The following is a 21,648-nucleotide window of genomic DNA, read 5'->3' on the forward strand; positions in this document are numbered from 1 at the left end:
GTCAATTCAGTCACACTTCAAGTTCTGTCTCCCCACAGGGGTGATAGCTACCAGCGGAGATAAGGCATCTGTTTGTCTTCATCACTATGCTTCTTTCTAGAAACGTCTGAGGTCTCAATGATGAAAAAATAATTTCACGGTATTTGGGTTAATTTCAAAAACCAAACTCTACAACTATTTGTTGAGCTGTGGAACTCACACACATTCAAAGGTTTCTGAATGAATGCTAATTCCATTCTTTTATTTCCTCATACCACAAACATTTTAATTTATCTGCCTTTTTACAACCTGATTTACACAAGCAAATTGCAAATGAAAACCAGGCATTCTTTAATCATCCAAAGTGCGTGTATAAAATATAGAACAAACCCTAGTATTTAAACATAAACAGGGGTAGCTGAAGCAGCTTTATTGCAATCTCTTCAAGTTAGCATATTACAGTTTAAATATTTATGCCTGTAAAGGTCTGCATAATCTACAATACAGAGTTATTTTAGAAGCAGTTAAGACTTAACTAATTGAAAAAAAACCAACAAAACGTCAACGCAAAGCTGTAACAATTATCTGAAACTTATTTACAATTAAACAGTTAGGGTCCTGATTTACAGAATTCAGTGCCTTTCATGATTTATTGATGAGTTTTATAGAGAAAGTAAGCAGTATGTAGAATATTCCCCAGGTAAAATCTGGAGTGAATTGCTTTTAGAGCAGTCTATCAATATGCTTAACTAACAACTAAAGAGTAACAAAACTGTATACAGCAGCAATCAGAATAACAGGCCACAACAGAAGAACTAATGCCATTTTTGACAGTATCCTTTGTATGTATAGGAAGAAAAATGATGGCCATCCCCCACCCCCACTGCCAACTTTTTTAATTAAAAAAATAAATTGTCCTTAATAATCACTACATGTGAATTCTGGGTAATAATCTCCTTTCTTCCCACAGAGTTGTGTTAAAACTTAATTACTGCATCAGCAAATTTAAACAAAGAAAAGTTCCTTTGATAACAGCCGTCAGAGTTCAATGGGTATTTATTCAGAGGGGAAAGCTTGGGGCAAGGTGACCAAGTGGTTAACTGTTCCAGTTGCAAAAGAGACATCATAGATAAGGTGCTAGAAACCCAAGATTACCCTTGAAGCACTTCAGTGGATTCAAGTGATTTAATGTACACAACAAAGGAAATGACAAAGGAAAATTAATGAAAGTGTTTTTAAAGAGAAAAATTTCAACAAATCAGGTCCCAGGTAGTCTTTAAAAGAACAAAAATTTACAGTAAACATTTTAACTCTGGAATGCAAGTATTGTACAATTACCAGTACATTACATTTACAAAACTGCTTAGACAGTAGTTGCTCCAGAGTAAGAATTTTAAAATATACAAGCCAGTTCACGATGACTTTAGATATGTTATTAAAATACATTGTTAATCAAAAATACTTTACTATGTACATGTACACTGTATAAACTCTAGATTTGCCTACCAAAGAAAGCCTTAATCAATTTCTGGTTCACTGGCCCAGTACAATTCTATCATTTAGTCTTCGTATCATACACATGGGCTGAGAGGCATCGTACTGCCGTCAGTTCGTCAATAAAACAGTAACGCATTTTTCTTTCTGTAGAACGTCTAGTTGGATGAGTCAGTTTTACTTCCACCATATTTTACTTTCCTAAATGCTGATCCAAGTAACTCTGGGCATTCACATAATTCATTTGCAATTTGGTTACACTTCAAAATAAGGCTATAATTCATTTCATCAGTTATGACACTGTCTTGCTTGTAGTCAGGATGGTTTGCGATAAACTCCCTCATCCACCTGGCAACTGTCATTAGTTCTCCTGTGGGGCGGGGAAGCGAAAAAAAAATTAAAACCACAGAAGTTTTCTTTTAATAAGTTGATATTTAGTGGTCGGCATAAACGCAATTCTGGAGAGAAATCACTGTGTCCTTTTAGTGTAGTCGCATGGCAGGGGTGGGAACATCTTTCATAGCGTTTGAAGAAGTCCTCCTGGGCAGGAATTCTAGGTTGCAGGCAGGCAATGAGAACACATACATCCAGTTTCTATGGTACCTGTTAGAGGCCACCCATATGCCGACACTGCTAGCTCTCAAAGGACAGGAGCCAGCACATGTGTACAAGAGCATGTGTCCTCCCGTTTGGCCAGAGGGCTAGGACTACAAATGCCGAGACTGCCTCAGAGGACTGTAGGGTCCCTTGAGCCATCTTTGATCAAAGAGGTGGAGAGAATAAAGAACAGTAAGTAGAGTGAATGAAGAGGGAAATTGGCAGTATACCATTTGAGGGGTGAGGTGGGATTCTACGGCTATCCTTTGTGACTCCAGAAAGTGTACAGAAGCCTCAAGTTAAATACAGATGCCATTACCATCAGTGCTGTCACTTTATTCATAGCTGACAGCTCCCTTGTGCCAAATACTGTGTTAGGCACTGTAAATGTAACCTTAAAGCTAATAAAGAAAGGGGATTCTCAGGAGCCTCATTGTATGTACAAATGCAGGCTGAAGAACAGTTCAGCTTATTTAACTTACAGAGTTCCTTAGTCCTATAAAAGAGCCCATGATGATGTACAATCAACACAGTTGGACGTAAATGGTAAGTAAACAATCCAGATGCCATTTCATCATCTGAGATGCCAGTGATTTGAAGATGCACCCCTATTTTCTGAACTGATAAGAAAAAAAGCACTGCTAATCTAAATTATGTGTCAAAGATTAAAAGGTGAATACAATTGCAGAGATATGAAAATGTGAAACAGTGTGCATGAATTAAATACGGCATTATTTTAAAAGACTTTAAGAAATTGAGCATTCTAAGATTGTACCGTTCTGTCTACATTACGAGATTAAGAAAAACAGATATCATACCAGATGCTCTCTTCTTAATTAGCTTTAGGTAGTTCAGAATACTACATCTAGTGTCCACATCTACTTCCATGTTTTCAAGGTAAGAGTTCAGAATTGGGATCAGTCCAGGAAACACACCTTCCTACAAGAAGCAGGACACGTTATGAACTCCCTGCCGGCGGATGTGCACAGTGAGGCATACTGTACAGGGCCACCCTCCTACCTTCCCATTGATGATGGTGTCTATGCTCATGAGGGTGTACTCCTCTGCAGCAAGCTCTGTGCTGTTCTGGGCCTTGCCACAACCATCCACCACTGCGTTGCCACCTGCTGGACAAGAGCGTCAGGGGAGCTTTAGCAGCTTGTTGCAGCATAAGCTGACGTTAGAAATCTAAGATAATGTAATACCTTTGCAAATATCTTTCCTGAAATAAAACATTCCCTGCAAGACAGCATCTCGTTTCTGTGCTGCCTTCATGTTCTCATCAACCTAAGGGAGAAAAAGAATCACGACTAAGTCACAATATTCTTGATCGGACATACAAGTTGCAGCGCCTTCCTCACTTTTGCAATGAGGACTCACTCCCTTAGGGATTCTACGTTCTGCTCAAATGCTTCCCAGTGGGAGGAACAGGCTTTTTATTTATGTGAGGACTGTGTCACTCAATCATGGATTGGTATGTGATTTTTTTAACTAATCAGGGAATTATAAGAGAAACGTAAAACCCAAAACTTATATTCATGTGGAATGTCTGTATTTCAAAGCACCTCTGTGACTGAGGCTTGCAATAGACATACAGTGTTGGGAGGGCAGGTGGCTGGTTCCATTTACATAGCAGTGTCTCACCAGGAGTCCCAGGGTAAGGAAGGCAGAAGGCAGGACTAGAACCCAGTTCTTCTTCTTCTGTTTTTTTGAGACGGAGTCTCGCTCTGTTGCCCAGGCTGGAGTGCAGTGGTGCGATCTCAGCTCACCCCAACCTCTATCTCCTGGGTTCAAGTGATGCTTCGTGCCTCAGCCTCCCAACTAGCAGGGATTACAGGCCTGTGCCACCACACCTAATTTTTTTTGTATTTTTAGCAGAGACGGGGCTGGTCTCGAACTCCTGATCTCAAGTGATCTGCACACTTCGGCCTCCCAAAGTGCTGGGATGACAGGCGTGAGCCACCACGCCTGGCCTATAACCCAGTTCTTCTAAGTTGAATGCTCTTCCCCTGCTGCCTCGCCATTGGGGTTTTGCCTCCCCACTATAGTGAGGAAAGGCAAAGACAGTTCATAGGTTGTCGTATCTGGAATAAGGTTACAGCCCTTCCAAGGGCAGAAGATCACTGCTTTTTGCCCACCTGGTGGCTCTGGACATGTCGACTCACTCATGAAACCGAAACCTGTTTCATTTGTGAATTCTCTACATCGCCAATGACTTTTTAAGACTCTCAAAGCAGAATTTTAAAAACTTTTTAGTAGTAATCCCTTATTTTCTATAATGAAATCTTATGTGGGACCTCAGTATATACAATAGTGACCAGTTAGGCTGATGTGGGACAGATGGTACACAAACTCTCTTGATTACCAAGTCTCCTCCCATATTCATTATGCGGGGAGTGCGACTGTTAACGGTTTCATTTTTGAAAAGACACACAGGACCCTCTGAAGAATCTAGATACTCTAGGAGCACACTCAAATAAATAGTATAAATTCCACCATGGCTGTGAACATCTGCTTTCATTACTAGTATTTGTTCCTTTTTTCCTTAGTCTTGAAAAAAGTTGATAATGACCACTTCTAATTTCTGCTTTTATGACTTCCTTTCAAAGTATATTTTATTTTGTTCTTTAGATTCTCAACTACTTAGATTCAAAATCTTTGTTTTACGACATAATTTTTCCTTACACACCAGCTCTGCCAGCAACCTACTGTCTTTCACTTTCCTATACAACCTGTAATTCTAGTTTTGGTGGATCTAAAATCTATACATTTTTAATTTCCAATGTTATATTTCTCCAGAATATCTCTTTAGTTTTAGTGGGAACGCATGCTCTATTGTGTCTACTTTTGAGAAGTGAAGATTTTCTTTATTTTTTGTAAATCTTACTCATGGCATCTGAAAAAAGATGTGGTATGAGATATGTAATACAGGCCATACAACCAAGCTTATTAACCATGCCATTTAACTCCCCCATGGCCCTTCCCATCCTTTGATTATACGGCCTGTCAGTTACTAAGTAACAGGCAAGGTACTCTGCTAAGTGGTTTACCTCATTAATCTCACATGGGCTTACAACAGCCTACTTATCCCCCTCTGGGATACATGTGGAAAATTGAGGCACTGAGAATAAGTAACTTGTCCAGGTTAAAAGCCTACTAAGTAGTACCAGGGATTTATGCATTTAGTTCTCACATCAAAGCCACATATTACCCATCACACTAAATTCTTTTCATGTTACATTTCATGGTACAAAAAGGACCACAGCTTTCACATCTTCTTGGAAGAATATATAAAACTGCTTTCTCTATCCCATTTAATAATTTCTACCTCACATTTTGCCTGATATTGCTTTGCCATTCCTGCTATCATTCCAAAAGGTCACTATGCAGTTCTTCCCGGCATCTGTCCTTGTTCTAGGTGTATCTTGTGCAAACTGTGTTGTTGCTATTTTATATTATCTGTTTTAGCAGTTTAATAGGATAGAGTTTAGTCTATTCAAATTTGTTTTCATTTTATTTTCACCATTTTATGTTCTGTGGGCTATTGTTTCTTCACTCCCCTGGCCCCACACCCAATTTTGTGGCACTGAAATGTATTCCTGGTTCATTTTACCACCCTTTTAGCCAGCAAGTTTAGGAGTAATAAATCCTGTTTCTATACTATTAATAGTTTTCCTTACTTTTAAAGAGGTAGTTTTGAAATTATAACTCTCTAAGTGTCAAGCACTAATGAGTATCTGCCATTCATCTCCTTCCATATCCCCTTACTAGGTGCCATGGTTTGAATGTTTGTGTTCCCTCAAATTCATACGCTGATGCCTAATGCCCATTGTGACAGTATTAGAAGGTAGGGCCTTTGGGGGGCGATTGGGAGGACCTCCTTTGGGATGTCATGAAGACTCTACCCTCATAAATGGGAGTAGTGCTCTCATAACAGAGACACCTGAAGAGCTAGTTAGCCCCTTCCACCATGTAAGAACACAGCAAGAAGGCACCATGTATGAACCAGAGGGCAAAAGCTCTCACCAGACACTGACACTGCCGGTGACTTGATTGTGGACTTCCCAGCCTCCAGAATTATGAGCAATACATTCCCGTTGTTTATAAACCACCCAGTGTGAGGTATTTTTGTTACAGCAGCCCAAACAAACTAAGACACTAGATAAGACTTCTGGCATACTTTTAGCCCTAACTTGATCCATTCAGTTTTGTTAGAATCACCTGAAATTTAAAGAATAATTTGGATGAGAAGATAATTCTGTGGTTGTTAATTCTTTACCTCTCGAGATTCTGAAAACTTCTTTCCATCCAGCATTTAATGTTGCAAATGAGAAGTAGTATCAGTTGATTTTTTTCCCCCTTGGCAGGTCTCCTCATTTTTCCTCTTGTCCAGACAGTTAATTTTCTCTTTGAAATTAATAAATGCCTACTTTTGAGTTAAGTATTTGTCTCATCCTTAAGGGAGACTTATTAAGGAAAAATTCTATTATTTCCTTGATTATTGTATTTTATATCTTTTCTATATAAACTATTCTCCTCTTCTAAATTATTATATAAACATTGAATTTTCTAGAGTTTTCCAGGCTTCAGGTTTTCCATAATTTCTATTTCTTCACCATCCTGCTGGGATTAATCTTAATTTGGTCTTCTAAGTCACTACCTTGGATATTCAACAACATCTGCTCTACTGGTGAGAATACTCACCATTAAATAAGCACCATCTATAATGCTTGTTTTATGGATGTGACTGAACCTCTATAGAATTTGTCTGAGGCCACTAATTAGAATTCCTTTAAGAACACTTTCCAAAGCTGAGCATGGTGGTTTGTGTCTGTAATTCCAGCTACCTGGAAGGCTTGGCAGCAGGAGGATCATTTCAGCCCCGGAGTTCGAGACCAGCCTCAGCAACATAGTGAGACCCTGTCTCTAAAAAAGGTTTAAAAATTAAAAATAATAATAATAATTCTTTCCAGTTTCTTATCTTTTTTTTTTCAAGAGATGGGATCTGGCAATGTTGTCAGGGCTGCACTGGAATTCCTGGATTCAAGCAATCCTCCTGCCTCAGCCTCCTGAGGAGCAGAGATTATAGGTGTGTGCTGGGCCCAGCTTACTTCCTTGAAGTAACTAAGTTTCACTGAACAGAGTATACCCTTGCAGGACCAGTTGGGCCCTTCTCTTTAAGGCTGTTAATTGTTCTCAATTTTCTGTTGCCTTCCGGGCATCTATTCTTATTTATAAGCAAAGGCTTAGACCGGTAGCTTACATGCAATCTCTCTTAGATGGATTTGGTCTCCTCAGTAGGTAGGCATGAGGGCAACGTGGGCCCACAGAGTTCTATGAGTGATCTTTGGTCTGGGTGTGGGGATGGGCACAGTCTGGCAAACCCCTCATGGAGGAAGGAGATGCCCCAGGGCTGGAGCTAAGCAGTTTCATTCCTGCTTCCATGTTTGCTGTGACAGGGCTGCCCTACTTCTCCATTCTCTGGCCCTAAAACCCTCAACCAGGAACTTCTGTGGCAGGGCCCTCTCTGTTTAGCAGTTTTTTCCAGCCACTCTCTGCCAAGAGGAACCCTGGCCCAGAAACCAAAGGCCTTCACCTCCTCAGCTACTGCCCCACCACCCACAGCTCTGCTCCCTCATCACCTGGAGTTGTTCTGCTGGCAAACTGCTCCCAGAAAGCGTGGTTTTTGGTCTTTTGGGGGGCTGATGAACTCCAATTTGTTTTTCTGACAGTCCAACCCCATCCAAATTCTTCAGAAACATCTGAAGTTCAGTTCTACTGAGGATACTTTTCCTGGCATTCCAGCATTTACACTTTCCCTCCCCGTCCTAATTTTAACATTGTAATCAACCTGGGATTTTGTAGTGGATGAAATCAATGTGTGGGACTACTTTTAGCCATCAATCATCTTGAATGGAAAGCATCTAGAAATTAAGCCTAGGTTTAAAAGAAAATAAAGAATAGGGCTGATGGAGAAACATTTTATTGCAAAGGGTAAACAATTCCAAATGAAATCAGGTTGTAAAAAAATAGCATATATAAATAAATATATCTACAGATAGATCTATACCCATCACCATAAAGAAACATATCCTTACCTTTGACAGTGGAATGAGAAAATCCAATTTGTACGAAAGGATCACTCTGGTGAGCAGTACTACGAACACCACATAGGCAGAGTTCTCAAAGTCTGTTAATTGCACCTAGACAAGCAGAAGCTCAGAGAAGTTACAGACCAACTACACAAACGTGCTCTTCCCTGACCCAGGCCCCTCCTCAGATCATGTCATTCCCAAGCCATCTCCTAATTCCCCATCTGGGTCTGGAAGCCCTTTGCCCACATCTATTCTCAGAAATCAACCCTCTATAACTTGGACTGACTTGTTACCATGCACATACTTAATTTTTATTTTATATTTAAGAGCCTTCTGACAGCAGCATCAGAAGGGTGATGAACAGCTGGCGGAAGAGTACTTTTGAGTCAGTTCTTGCTGATGCGTGTGTCTTACCTCCATGGGTCGAAATTCTACTCTCCATCCGATGTCTGAGTTTGGAGGAGGGGGCTTAAATCTCATTGTCTGCCAATTTGTGGACTGAATATTCTATGATACAAAAGCAGAGAAGAAAACCCACTTTTCACACGTCTGGGAAAATATTAAGATGATCTGATATTTAATTAGGAAAGAAGACTGCTTACTGTCCATACCAAATTTCTTCAACTGACAAAGACAAAAAGGTATAATTCAAGATTTTCTTGGAGTGTGCTCTTTCAGGAAAACAAAACAGCAAGTGTTTACCAAAAGCTAGAGGCCCTATCCCTGCAAGCTTAATCCCACCCAGCTCCTACTCCCTACCTCCCACCTAGGGGGCAGCAGCTGAAGAGCCATGGGGCCCCCACCTTCATCCCTGAGAGTTTTAGGAGCCAGCCTGCCGTTCCAGGTGACACTGGACACTTTCATCTGAGAACCCTGTCATACAACAGTTGTTTCCTTTCTTCCTCCTCTCCTGGGAATGCTGCTGCTTCAATGACCCCAGAGCCTAAGAAGGGTAGCTGTTTCTCAAGACACTGAGAGAGAGTTCTTTCTTGGCCCTAACCATCTTGGGATCTGATGGCAAGACTGGAAGGATTTATATCTTTTGTGAGTTTGGTGGGGGAAAGAAAGGGGATATAGGTGGTATTTCAAAAGGTATATATGTCAATGTCTACATATAACATGACACAGAAGTAAGCCTATGAGAAGCCTATCTACAAAAAAAAAAAAAAAAAGGTGGTATGTCTGAAGCACTGAAATAACTGATCAGGTTATTTTTTGTGCAGTGTATGAATTTTTCACCACTAGGCAAATAAGAAAATACTGAACAACAACAAAACAACATAATCAGTGAGATAAACAGTAAGAATCGTAAAATAAGAGTACTTGAAACCAATTTTTCATTTGTTCAAGTTCTTTTCTGCACTGGGTAAATGAAAGTCTTACGAAATGTCTTTTGTATTCTTCACAGGTACAGAAAACTGCCTCCCCATGTTGGTTTGTGAAGTGAAATGCATATAAAACAGAGGATTCCAGACTCTCAGAAGTCAACAAATACATAAATAAAAATAAAACTGAGGAGATACCTCAAAATGGTCAGACTCATTAGCATCATCCAGGTGTATTTTCTCTTCAAAAAGTGTCAGTGGGTCTCTAATAAAGAGATGAGCAACATGCTGGGCCAGGAGATGATCAATGCCTGCAAAGAGATCATATGGGAACTCACTGCAAAGCAGGAGATACCCCTTCCTCTTAGTCCAGAAAGACGACAGGATAGCTCAGGAAGTTTGAAGAAAGGGTGTCTAGAAGCTTGAAATAGCTGGTTTGATTAGTATCCTCACCTCGCCCAGTATTTTATCCTGCGGACACTGCAGAAATGTCAACGTTTTATTCACTACTTACACAATGCCTGCTGGGGCACTGGTGTGGACCTACACACAGACCTCCAAAGTAAGCTCCTTTTGCTAAAAGTCAAGAAGATCTCACAAGTATTTGGAACCTGAAACTTTAGGAACAAGCAGCCTCATAAGGAAAGTTAAAGACTTCACACAAAAAATAGAAACCAGACCAGGAGTCAGCAAAAAAGTGTATAAGAGCTTTGAAGAACTAAAGGCGTACAATTAAACCCAGAAAGATGCAGTAGGAACCCACCTTCCTGCAACAGCTGTTCGTAGATCTCTTTATCTATTGTCAAGTCGATGTCATTATATTTCTCACCACACTTAGATAAATAGCTGTCTATTGAGTCATATCGGGATTTACTGATCCTATAGTTATTGTTCTTCAATGGCTAAAGATTAAAAATATATATAAATGAATATGCTATATAAAATGAGTTGAAAATAATATATTTTTATATATGATAATTATATAAAAACCTCAACATAAGATACAGAAAAAAAGTTAGAGAGCCCTGAAAAGTATTATTAAGGAAAATCCTATTTTTTAAAATCTGAAGGTAATTTAAATACCCTTTTTTTCTGGTATGATTTAAATACACTTTTTTCTTTTACAAGCAGATCACTTTCATTCTTATTAAGCTAGGGAAAATAAATGCTAAGGTTAAAAGCAAATAAATAAATAAATCTATAATGTAAGATAAACCTATCAAAATAATTTATCCTTTAAAGTTTATTTCTACTTAGAAAGCATGTTCAACAATTTATGAACAATTACATGAAGACCAGAGCAGCAGTAGTATAGCCCTGGTTAAGAATATCAAAAATACTTATGAGGGCTCCTTTAAAAACACCCCTGGTTCAGGTCCCATCCTAGAGATTCTTATTTAGTAGGTCTAGGATAGGGTCTCGGTGTCTACTTTTAAAGATTTCCATGGGTGGTTCTGATGCACACCCCTTGCTGGAGAGATGCAAGGGTTACTTTACAGTTCAACATGCAAACAAGAGGTGCCATCTCACCCTTATTAGTCAATGCCTAACCTTTTACATGAAAAAAGAATCTCTGACACAAATTATACTTTCCACAGCAGAAAGCACCATATACAAAACACTCATGTGGCACCAAAAAGCCTTTTGCTAAAAACAGCCATCAGCACTTCCAAAATATAGAAAAATGGCACTACTAATTTTAAATGAAGCTAAAACAAATACAGACATCAACATACGATAGAAATTAACTCCCCACCTAGACCAAATCTTTTTCCTCACTTTAGATAAAAATTTCAGGGAGACATCCTAAAATTGCAAGTAGTTACAAAAGATCCATTTTTACCTGCTTGATTTAAAAGGGCTATTAAGGAACAATAATTCCCACCTCCAGTCCTCTCTCCTCCCGAGTTCTATCATCTACAGATGCAGAAATCACTCCCCAGCGACAATCGATGTCTGACACATAGCCTCGGTAAAAGGGAGATGCAGCACTCAAAGCCATCTAAAAACAAACACAAGTCAGCTCCTGCAAATTCAAAATGTCACTTACATGCTAAAAAAAGCTCCATGCAGTTATATTTCTGATAAAAAATAATCAGTTTGTGCAACCCATACAGAGCTCCACCACATGTACCTGTGCCTATCTTACAGTGAAATATACCAAGAAGAATCCAGTTCCTTGGGTTTGATTCACTTAAATCATCCTCTCTCTAATGTGAGGACATGAAGTACGGGAGAGGGAAAATGGCCACATTCAAACTTGACGTTTAACAAATCAATGTTGTACTAGCAACAGTAAACTTCTACAGTGTAGACTCTCAGTTCATTATACCTAAACCTGCATACTACTTATATTAGTCCATCTCTGACTGAGGTCTTAACTGGACTTAAATAGCATACCATTAGTAAATTCTGCATATGCTATCTTATTTCCTACGAAGTAGTATTTAAAATAAGAGGAAATTTATACTTACGACAATTGGACAGATAGTAGCCAACTGATCATAAAGGTATCTGGCCTCAGATATACTGCAGGCTTGGAATGTCACCTGTTTAAGAATTGCAAAGTTATTAACACCAAGGAATCATTAGCATGCTCCCCAAGCAGTGAAATCAGATAAGGAAGGTGCTGGGGAGAGAGGGGCAAGTTAACAATGCTTCATGAATGCCAACATTTAATGCAAGAGTTTTGTTTAAAAGTTGTCTTAGGTGAATTTAACTAGAAAATGGTATTTAACTATGTTCCATTGCCTATAGGCAACTAATATAAATAACCAAGGTCCTAAGTGAAATAAGATTAAGTAGTCAAAAAAGAAAAATAAGACACAGACATACAATGACCTTTAGCAAAGCATTTTCTCTTCTACTGGCTTGTTGCCTTCCTATCCCTTCAGTTAGTGAGGGATGCAAAAGGTATTTGGACCTGTTAACTATTGTTTCCTTTCCCTTCCTTTTGCTTTCCTTCCCTTCCCTTTTCTTTTCTTTCTTTCCCGTTTTTTTTTTTTTTTTTTGAGATGGAGTCTCACTCTGTCGCCTAGGCTGGAGTGCAGTGGCATGATCTCGGCTCACTGCAAGCTCTGCCTCCTGGGTTCACGCCATTCTTCCACCTCAGCCTCCCGAGTAGCTGGGGCTACATGTGCCCACCACCACGCCCGGCTAATTTTGTTTTTGTATTTTTAGTAGAGACAGGATTTCAACGTGTTAGCCAGGTTGGTCTCAATCTCCTGACCTCGTGATCCGCTCGCCTCGGCCTCCCAAAGTGCTGGCATTACAGGCGTGAGCCACCGCACCTGGCCAACTACTGTTTTCAAACTTCACTGGTGGCAGTATGGTGAAGAGCTTGGAAGGGGGCAAGACTAGAAAGACTGGGAAGCAGTTAAAATACTGCATCTGTCAAGGAAAAGGCTGAGGAAGGATGTGGGGGAGAGTGATACTAAAGTCAAAGTAGCAGGCACTGGTGACCAAGGGGAGACCGAGAGTGGGGGATGGCTTAGGTTTTGGCTTGGGTGTTCAGAGGTTAGAGATAAAGAGGTGTCATGACGTGATGGACTTATGAGGCCAAGAGAACAGACAGAAAGAGAGGTCCTCTAAGTGGCTAGGTCTCCAGGACTGGTGCTCAGAAGAAAAATCTGAGTTGTAGAAATACCTGGGGAGTAGGCTCAGATAATGTCCTGAAGATGGGGAGATCACCCAGGAAGCCTGCACAAGGAGGGTAGGTAGGACACTTAAGAGTCAGGCAGAGAGAAAGATCATACAACTTGGTGAGCATAAATTCTTTGTTACCCAACAGAAACCAAAACCAAAAACAAAAGACCTGCTTTTTTTCCAAGAGGGTAGAAGGGACAAGGAACACAAATGTGTTTGTGTTAGCACATTAGTAATAACTGCAAGTTGGCAACAGTTTTAACCTCCTCTGTTGTTATTCAATAACGACAGTTTGAATTTCGTGTTATTCAATAATGACAGCTTGAATTTAATGTTGGAACACGAAATAATTTCAGTGTTGAAGACTTGAAATACAGCAGCTAAGTGAATATTTGACTGTTACAATCTCAACTTGTTAGTTCCAATGGTCTTAGCTAGATCTCAACTTTGTTTTCCACAGCAGACAACGTCTATTGGAGACTCAAGTTTGCCTGCTCAATTATAATCGCATTTCATGTCAGTGTGGAGACTATATTAACTAGTCATTACTAGTTTAATAATAATTAATAATTAATTCAACACAGAGAAAAGCTGTGTCATGGGCGCCAAATAATAAGAGTTTCAAAGGTTAAAGCAGACAAAGATTGATAAGGGTTGGCAATTAGGTCACTGATAACCAAACCAAGGGGAGTTGCTGCAAAGAGGTGGGAACTTGGAAATCACTTTGCGTGTGGCATGAATTACACGAGCAGTGAGGAAATGCGAGCTGGCACGCAAAGTCTTTATGCACTTATTTGCTGAAGTGGAAGCTCCAGAAGGGCGGGGATCTTTCTTCCCATTCTCTATCCCAAGTGTGCAGGACACCTGGTTAGTGCTTCACAAATGAGAATCTTGGGGAAAAAAAAAAAAAAAAAAAGAGGTGCTAAAGAGGATAACATAAGGTCAAAGGTATGGTGAGAAACCTGAAAGACAGGGACCCCAAAGGCCAACTGACAAGGCATTGAGATTTAAAGAAAAACAAAAAACAAAAAACTACATGTTTCCCAAATATTTTGACGAAATAATTATTTTGAACATGCATCTCTTAGTTTTTTATGTCTTTTTTGTGTTACTCTTAGGTATTTTAGTGTGTGTCATTTTTGTTTTTAAAAAGATACTATGAGAAGCAGGTTTTCTTTCCAGTTTTTCAATTGGCTTCTCTCAGATGGCCTGTACACAATACATAATTTGTAGGTGAATCATGGGAAATCCAACCCCAGAGAAGTATACAACAGTGAAGTGACTTAGTTATTTTAAATACCTTTAGTAATTAGCTTTCTTACTCTAGAGCTGATACGCAATCATCAAATTAAATAGGATATCACTGTGGATAATGGCTTTAATGGAAGGAAAAAAAGTTCTTATGCCTTAAAAAGCTATGAATACATGAGTAATTTGGGCTTCTAGTGTCCTTTTAAAGCATCATATAAAGGAGACGCACAATGCTGCCAGGAAACTGATGGGGGTGGGGCTGGGGGTGGAGGGAGGAACTAAGGAAGATATATGTTAGAAACCTAAACATCAAATCTAAACTTTATCTACAACCCAGATCTGAAGTCACATGACTTTGGGGGGGTGGGGTGGGGAGTTTCATAACCTGTCATGAACTTAGTGCTTTTTTTTTTTGGAGACAAAGACTTGCTCTGTTCCCCAGGCTGGAATGCAGTGGTACAATCTTGGCTCACTGCAACCTCCGCCTCCCAGGTTCAAGCGTTTCTCATGCCTCAGACTCCTGACTAGCTGGGATTACAGGCACATGCCACCATGTCTAATTTTTGTATTTTTAGTAGACACGAGATTTTGCCATGGTGGCCAGGCTGGTCTCAAACTCCTGACCTCAAGTGATCTGCCCACCTCAGCCTCCCAAAGTGCTGGGATTACAGGCATGAGCCACCGCGCCTGGCTGTGAACTTGGTGCTTTTTAAGTGATTCCTGAAAGGCCCCAAAACAGTCAAGAATTTGAATGTGGTTAAAATGCTTTTTGTTTTATACACTAAGTCTTCCATTAGCCTTAAAAAATTACTTTAAAACTATTTTTTCTGCTTTACTATAATAAGTAGTTTCTTTTTTTCCCCCATCTCTCTAATGATAGATGTACACAGCTTCAGGGCACACGTGATAATTTAATACATTCATATAATTTGTACAGATCAAATCAGTGTACTTGGGAAAGAAGTCGTTTTAGCGTTCCACTGAAGAGACATAAAGCAGGGATTCTGGTGGTGAATTGGCAAAATTCATTTCATGTGCCACACATGAAATGCTTTATCTGTGCTAATGATTTAAGTGGCATAGTGAAACTGTATATGTCATTGGGAAAAAGAAAACAATCCTACACCCATGACAAAGCTTACACTGGATGGAAAACTTCTATCTACAAGCATAAAAAATATTGATCATCTACCACTAGGAAACATTTATGGGTATACATACAGTGTTTCAGTGGAAAGAAATCCCTTGGAACTATATCAGAGAAACTATGCGGTCCTTGGCAGAACACCCTGGTTTAATATTAAACCAAGAAAAGGCAATCAATACACTAACAGCACTTACACAATTCTAAAACCATGTACTGTAAGCTCTAGAACTCAATGGTTTTCTTTAGAAATACTTGTAATTAAGATAGGAAAACAGATATGCAGTTAAAAGTTGAAAAATCTCTTTTTTCGTGAAGTGTGATGGTTTATGTTTATTTGGAAGTCACATATTTTACACTACCTATAAATGTCAAGAAAACAGAAAGAAATTATCCTCAGTCATGTTATTTAAACACATTCAGAATGGAAAAATCCGATTCTAGCTTTCAATTTGGATTATACTTAGTTTTGAAAACAAACAGACCAGAGATATACGCGCAAGAAATGCGTGTACACGCGGTAGCTGTCTGAGGTGAAGGAAGGCTGGGTTCTGGGCCTCTGCATTGAGAGAAGTCAGGCTGGGGGCTCAGAAGGGTCTTAATGGGTCCAGGCTCTGCACGGACGGCCCCGTGCCTCTAAGGACGCTGTTTTTAATCAGCTGAAGTAATCAGAACTGGATAAAATTTCCTTGGACATTAAATAACAAGCAGCCTCTCTCTTTTACTTCCATTAGTTAAGGCAATAAAATAAATATTAGCTTAGAGTCAGATCTAGAAGGGGACTTAATATCAGCCCTTCTTTCAAATGACGAAAAACCTGAGCCAAAAGATGTAAAGGGAGTTGCCCAAATACTTGAGTAGTGACAGAGCCAAAACCCAACTGCAGGCTTGCGTGTGGCCACCTGATGGGTTCCATGCTTTTCCATTCCGGTCTTAAGCGCGCTTGGACACTCACTGCCAGGGGCACCATAATTTAAACAGACCCAGGAAAATTTTTTAATGGGTAAACAGAAACAGGCTCCTGTATACTTCACTCAGGGGCAAGACAAACACAAGCTGCTAAGTTATTTACTCTTTTTATACCTCTAGACAGTTTTGCACAAATCCCTTGGATCACAAAATCACTGGAATATTTCCATCAGAGCTCATTTTCAGAGTTTAGAACAATATTTAAGCCACCTCATTAGCCTGTCACGAGATGGCAGTAAAAACTAGGCATATAAAAAGAGAAGAGAAACAATGACAGAATATATTGCATTTTAAGTTAACTGAAATTACAGTTATAAAGGTATATAACCTTTGTGGTGAACCACAGAGTCTGTAGAACAATTAGTCATAGACAGCTACCAATGAATTTGCTAATATAATTTCACTGTTTTTCAGAAAGGCATACCAGCTATCATTTCAACTTCATTAAAATGTGATTTTTGGAACAGGAAACATACATATATAAAGAAGCTAAAAAACAGAAATGGATGAAACACTTTGCCTCTCTGTATGTTTGAAACAATACCTGAAGACAGCAATTGCCCATTCCAAATCCCATGGCATCCATGTAAATATGATCTGGCTTAGAAGCCCTTGAAGCTTCATCATCCTCAGGAAATGTTTCTATAAATGGAGATGGTGTATTCTTGTCCTTAAATACTGTATTATAAAAATACAAAAATAAAAATGGTTTAGAATTCAGGATTAAACAACAATTCAACATGTCTCTCTCCCACCCCACCACCTCTCAGTAGACTTACTTGGTACATTGATGACAACCTTTTCTCCTCTCCTATGTCGGATATTTCTTGTTAAGGTACTAAAACAGACAACCAAACGTCATAAATTGGTCACCTAACAGTCATCGTGTAAAAGAAGAATTTGATTACACACAAGTAAGCAGAATGAAATCATACCTCAGATTGGTTCTCTAAGACAACTCAACAGATAACGTATCTGAGTCAAGATACTATAAGGGAACTTTCTGATTAAAGGTTTTGCATTAGTATCAATTCTTTGGCTCCTGCTCAAGAATGCTGTTCTGTCTCCTGCTCAACCCCTGCTCCCACGGCTCCCTTAACTTACCAAATCAATTCAGGTGTTCAAAGTCTGCCATGGTCTGCTTTCACTGTTTCCAACATGTCCCAAATTAACTCCAAAGACTTTGGTCAAACTTTAGTACCCACTTTGCCCAGGCATCTCTGGAGCCCCAATACCTTGTTCCTCCCTCCTTCAAATCTGCAGGATTAATCCTTATCCTCCAGACTTATGCTTGTTTAGTCCAGAAGCTACCAGGGACACTGTGGCCACTGAGTACTTGAAATACGGCTTGTCCTAATTAAAACACGCACGTGCTGTGAGAGTAAAATATACACCAGATTTTGAAGATGTAGTACCAAAAAAAACATGAAATTACTTGTGAATAAAGGATTACATGGTTCAAATAACATTTTTGGACATATTGGGTTAAATAAAATATAAAATTATGTTCGTCTGGCTTTTACTTTAACGTGGCTATGAGAACATTTACAATTACATGTTTCTATGGGCAGTGCTTCTATAGATTCAGCCTAAATGCCACTTCTTCCATGAAGCCTGCTTTGACCCCCTCAGTCAGAAGCATCTCACTTTCTCCAAGAAGGATTTCTGGTGCATCTTTTGACATCTGTTATAATCTCTCTCTTCTTGAGCAACTGAATTATTTTTATTTTCCTTTAAACACATGACAACATATGAAGTTAGAAACTATGTCTACAAGTATTTGTCTTCCCCAAAAGGCTCTGCACATAGCAAACGCGCGGGCCTGTTAAAAGTAATGAACGCTGAGAAGTCTCCATGTTGCCACTCTGGGTCAGGAGCCTAGGCTCAGGGTGACAGATGAGCATGCATTGTACAAAGCTAAGATCATACTAGTGACAGCCTTAAAGCAACTTAAAACCTCAGAATTGAACGACAAACCAACAGAACTCGAAATTAATGGAAGAGAAGAGAGTGCTCATTATACATATCAGGTACTGTACCTATTTTATAAGTTATATAGAGTAAGATGGGCAGATCACAGATACTGACGGTTAGATAGAGGGAAAAAAAATAGAAATAACGAAAAGAAAAAAAAAATCCCAGTAGGCATTTACAGACCTAGGACTGAAAATAATCTCCTCATTAAAAGAGGTCAGTGGCTCAGCTAGTAACTTTGTGATGACTTGGGAGAACTGACAAGCCTGGTGCACGCATCAACAACCAAGGAGCCTGGGGGTACTGAAGATGTGAACAGGTGCACATCTGCTGTCTTCTCTGGTTACTTAGGAAGACAGCCAAAACTCAGTTAATGCTCAAAAAGGATTTCTAGACAGAAACACTATACTCTCAGAAGTCAGGGGTCTAGTGAAGGGCATCTGCATTTCAACACAAAGCCATACTCACCTGAAGCGAGGGTGCTTGTTTATTGCTTCATCTGGAAAGAAGAGGGACTTGGAAGCTCCTCCTTCCACTGGGTTGGGTTTGACCTCGGGCAGTGTGAACCCAGGACAGCCTAATCTACAACAAATTGAAGAACTAAATAGATAGGATTTGTTTTCAGGAATTAATTGTGTGCAGTCTTGCCATCACTGCACCTGCTAAAGACACCTCATTTCTAGTATCCCCTTTTCAGAGGGTTTTGTGTTTACAAAACAAATGTTGTGTAAATACTGTGCCCCTTTACAACCACTCCCACACTTCTTGCTCACAAGGATCTTCTTTTAATTCCAGCCCACTACTAACTTTATCCAAGTCTCCACTCACTCACAATCCACACAGCATTTCCTCGGGTCCTCTCCATCTCTTCATCTAATAGAAAGGACTGACAGCACAGAAGTCATTTCCCTTGGTCACATCAGCTGTCATGGGTGACAGGTGTCCCCCTACATGGCCTATGATGGGTGTCTTCCTTTTCCATCTCTAAACTCTCAGATTATCTTTGGACCCCCTGCATGGCACCACTGCCTCCCACTTCCCGGTGGGCTCTGAATCTGGAAGGAGCCTGTTTTATGCCTCTGTAGGTCACCTCATGAGTCCCTCAAGATTAGGGAGTATCTCTGCAGGTGTCCCCATCTACCCCTTAGATCACCCTCTGAAGTCTGAAACCCAACCCTTTTCTCTTACTTAAGGAGCTCTACTTTCAACACAGAAAAATGAAGCTCCATATTTATTCCTAAGTGTAAAGCTCAAATTCCACATCACTTTTAGTAATGGCCCCAGTTTTTCTAAGTTAGGAATTTGAGGTCAATATATTACATGTGCTGTGAGGGAGGACAAGGACTAAGTGAAAGCCAAACAAGGGAGGAGTTTTAAATCAGTGGGAAGAAACTTTTGGCTTGAGGCTCAAGACAAGTTCATATCTTTTTTAAAAAAAAAATATTTTTTTTTTCTGAGACAGGGTCTTGCTCTGTCTCCCAGGCTGGAGTGCAGTGGTGCAATCATAGCTCAGTGCAGCCTTGAACTCCTGGGCTCAAGTCATTCTCCTGCCTCAGGCTCCTGAGTAGCTGGGATTATAGGCGTGAGCCACTGTACCCAAGTTTTTTTTTTTTTTTTTTTTTTTTAAGGGATGAGGTCTCACTATGTTGCCCAGAATGGTCTTGAACTCCTAGGCTCAAGTAATCCTTCTGCCTTGGCCTCCTAAAGTGCTGGGATTACAGGCGTGAGCCACCACACCTGGCCATCCATGCCTTATTTTTAACCCCTACCTTTTCTTAATATAAAATAAAGTATTTGTTAGCTGCCCATATCCACTTTGGAAACAACTGAAGGTAGTGATCTTATCTAGAAAACAGTTCCCAGCTACAAGGGTTCTTGAGAATTCTTGAAGCTATGTCCATTATTTACTATGAGCCAACAACCTTAGGAATAGTTCTTTGGGAGAGTAACAAACTTAAATCTAAGGGGATTCCTTGCTCACCAGAATCATATTGGATGGAAAGAGAATGAAAATGTGTTTGTGTGGCAGGGAGAAGGTAGAATCAGAACTTGCATCTTCGGACACCTATGGCACTGCTTCATTTTGGACCAGTGCTGTCCCACAGAACTTTCTGGAGTGATGGAAATGTTTAATATCTCTACTATCCAAAACAACGTGGTAGCCACTAACCACGTGGTTACTGAGCCCTTGAAATGAGGCTAGTTCCTCAGTCACATCAGGAACTATAATTTTCATTTTATATAATTTTAATTTTAAATTTAAATAGTCACATGGTTACTGTTTCGGACTACAGTTCCACACTATAGAGCTTTGCATCTTTATAAAGAAAGTCACCCTGTTTATACTTAAGAACCAGAGTACTCCTTTCCCTCTTGATCTTATACTACAACAAAACTTTATCATTTACTGTGGATGTATAGGGAGGCTTCTAGCCACTAAATAACTAATAATTACTGTTCCAAGTCCCAAAATACCTTCCTATATGGACAGGGTATAAAAAAATTATACATATAATTTTTTCAAAATTATAGGTTTTTAGAATAAAGTTTATTCCTCTGTCTCAACTCCCCCTTCACAATGACTTAAGATGCTGAATGTTTTTATTTTTATTTATTTAATTATTTTGAGATGGAGGGTTGCTTTGTCACCCAGGCTGGAGCAGAGTGACACAATCTCAGCTCACAACCTCTGCCTCCCAGGTTCAAGCGATTCTCCTGCCGCAGCCTCCCGAGTAGCTGGGACTACAGGCACATACCACCATACGTGGCTAATATTTGTATTTTTTGTAAAGATGGGGTTTCACCATGTTGGCCAGGCTGGTCTCGAACTCCTGACTTCAGGTGACCTGCCTGCCTTGGCCTCCCAAAGTGCTGTGATTACAGGTGTGAGCCACCATGCCCACGCATTTAGTGCACGCTAAATCTTTTTTAAAAAGGCAACTATCCCATATGGAACCATTCTCAAGGTAAGGGACACATTAGGTTTAACCCAAAACTTTATTTTCTGGCCCAGAAGGAAACACCACTACCCATCAATCCTATATATTCTTCAGCTTTAATATATAAAACAGTTCTGGTTTGTGTTACAAATCCCCTCCCACTTTCTTAATTTGCTAAGTGAAATGTACAACCCTCTTAATGTTAAGGGGGAAAAAAAGGAAAATATAAGGTATTA

At 39.8% G+C, this 21,648-nt stretch overlaps 1 protein-coding gene across 2 annotated transcripts in view; it reads right to left on the reverse strand.

The window, feature by feature from the left end:
- Window positions 1-394: 394 nt before the first annotated feature.
- GCLC (glutamate-cysteine ligase catalytic subunit) overlaps window positions 395-21,648 on the reverse strand; it is a 47,424-nt gene continuing 26,170 nt past the window's right edge. Inside the window, exons 4-16 of one of the 2 annotated variants that reach the window (XM_007972227.3) lie at window positions 18,942-19,055; window positions 17,279-17,337; window positions 17,044-17,177; window positions 11,965-12,039; window positions 11,376-11,492; window positions 10,254-10,392; window positions 9,689-9,801; window positions 8,580-8,672; window positions 8,169-8,273; window positions 3,276-3,357; window positions 3,091-3,194; window positions 2,889-3,009; window positions 395-1,843 (exon numbers count right to left, since the gene is read on the reverse strand). In XM_007972227.3, the coding sequence (XP_007970418.1) occupies window positions 1,632-1,843; window positions 2,889-3,009; window positions 3,091-3,194; window positions 3,276-3,357; window positions 8,169-8,273; window positions 8,580-8,672; window positions 9,689-9,801; window positions 10,254-10,392; window positions 11,376-11,492; window positions 11,965-12,039; window positions 17,044-17,177; window positions 17,279-17,337; window positions 18,942-19,055 (1,468 nt within the window). In that variant the 3' untranslated portion in view covers window positions 395-1,631. Of the gene's footprint in view, window positions 1,844-2,888; window positions 3,010-3,090; window positions 3,198-3,275; window positions 3,358-8,168; window positions 8,274-8,579; window positions 8,673-9,688; window positions 9,802-10,253; window positions 10,393-11,375; window positions 11,493-11,964; window positions 12,040-17,043; window positions 17,178-17,278; window positions 17,338-18,941; window positions 19,056-21,648 lie in introns of both variants that reach the window. The other variant, XM_007972225.3, reaches the window with a different exon arrangement.

Source organism: Chlorocebus sabaeus, chromosome 17 (genome assembly GCF_047675955.1).
Source record: "Chlorocebus sabaeus isolate Y175 chromosome 17, mChlSab1.0.hap1, whole genome shotgun sequence".
In the NCBI taxonomy this organism is placed as follows: Eukaryota; Metazoa; Chordata; class Mammalia; order Primates; family Cercopithecidae; genus Chlorocebus; species Chlorocebus sabaeus.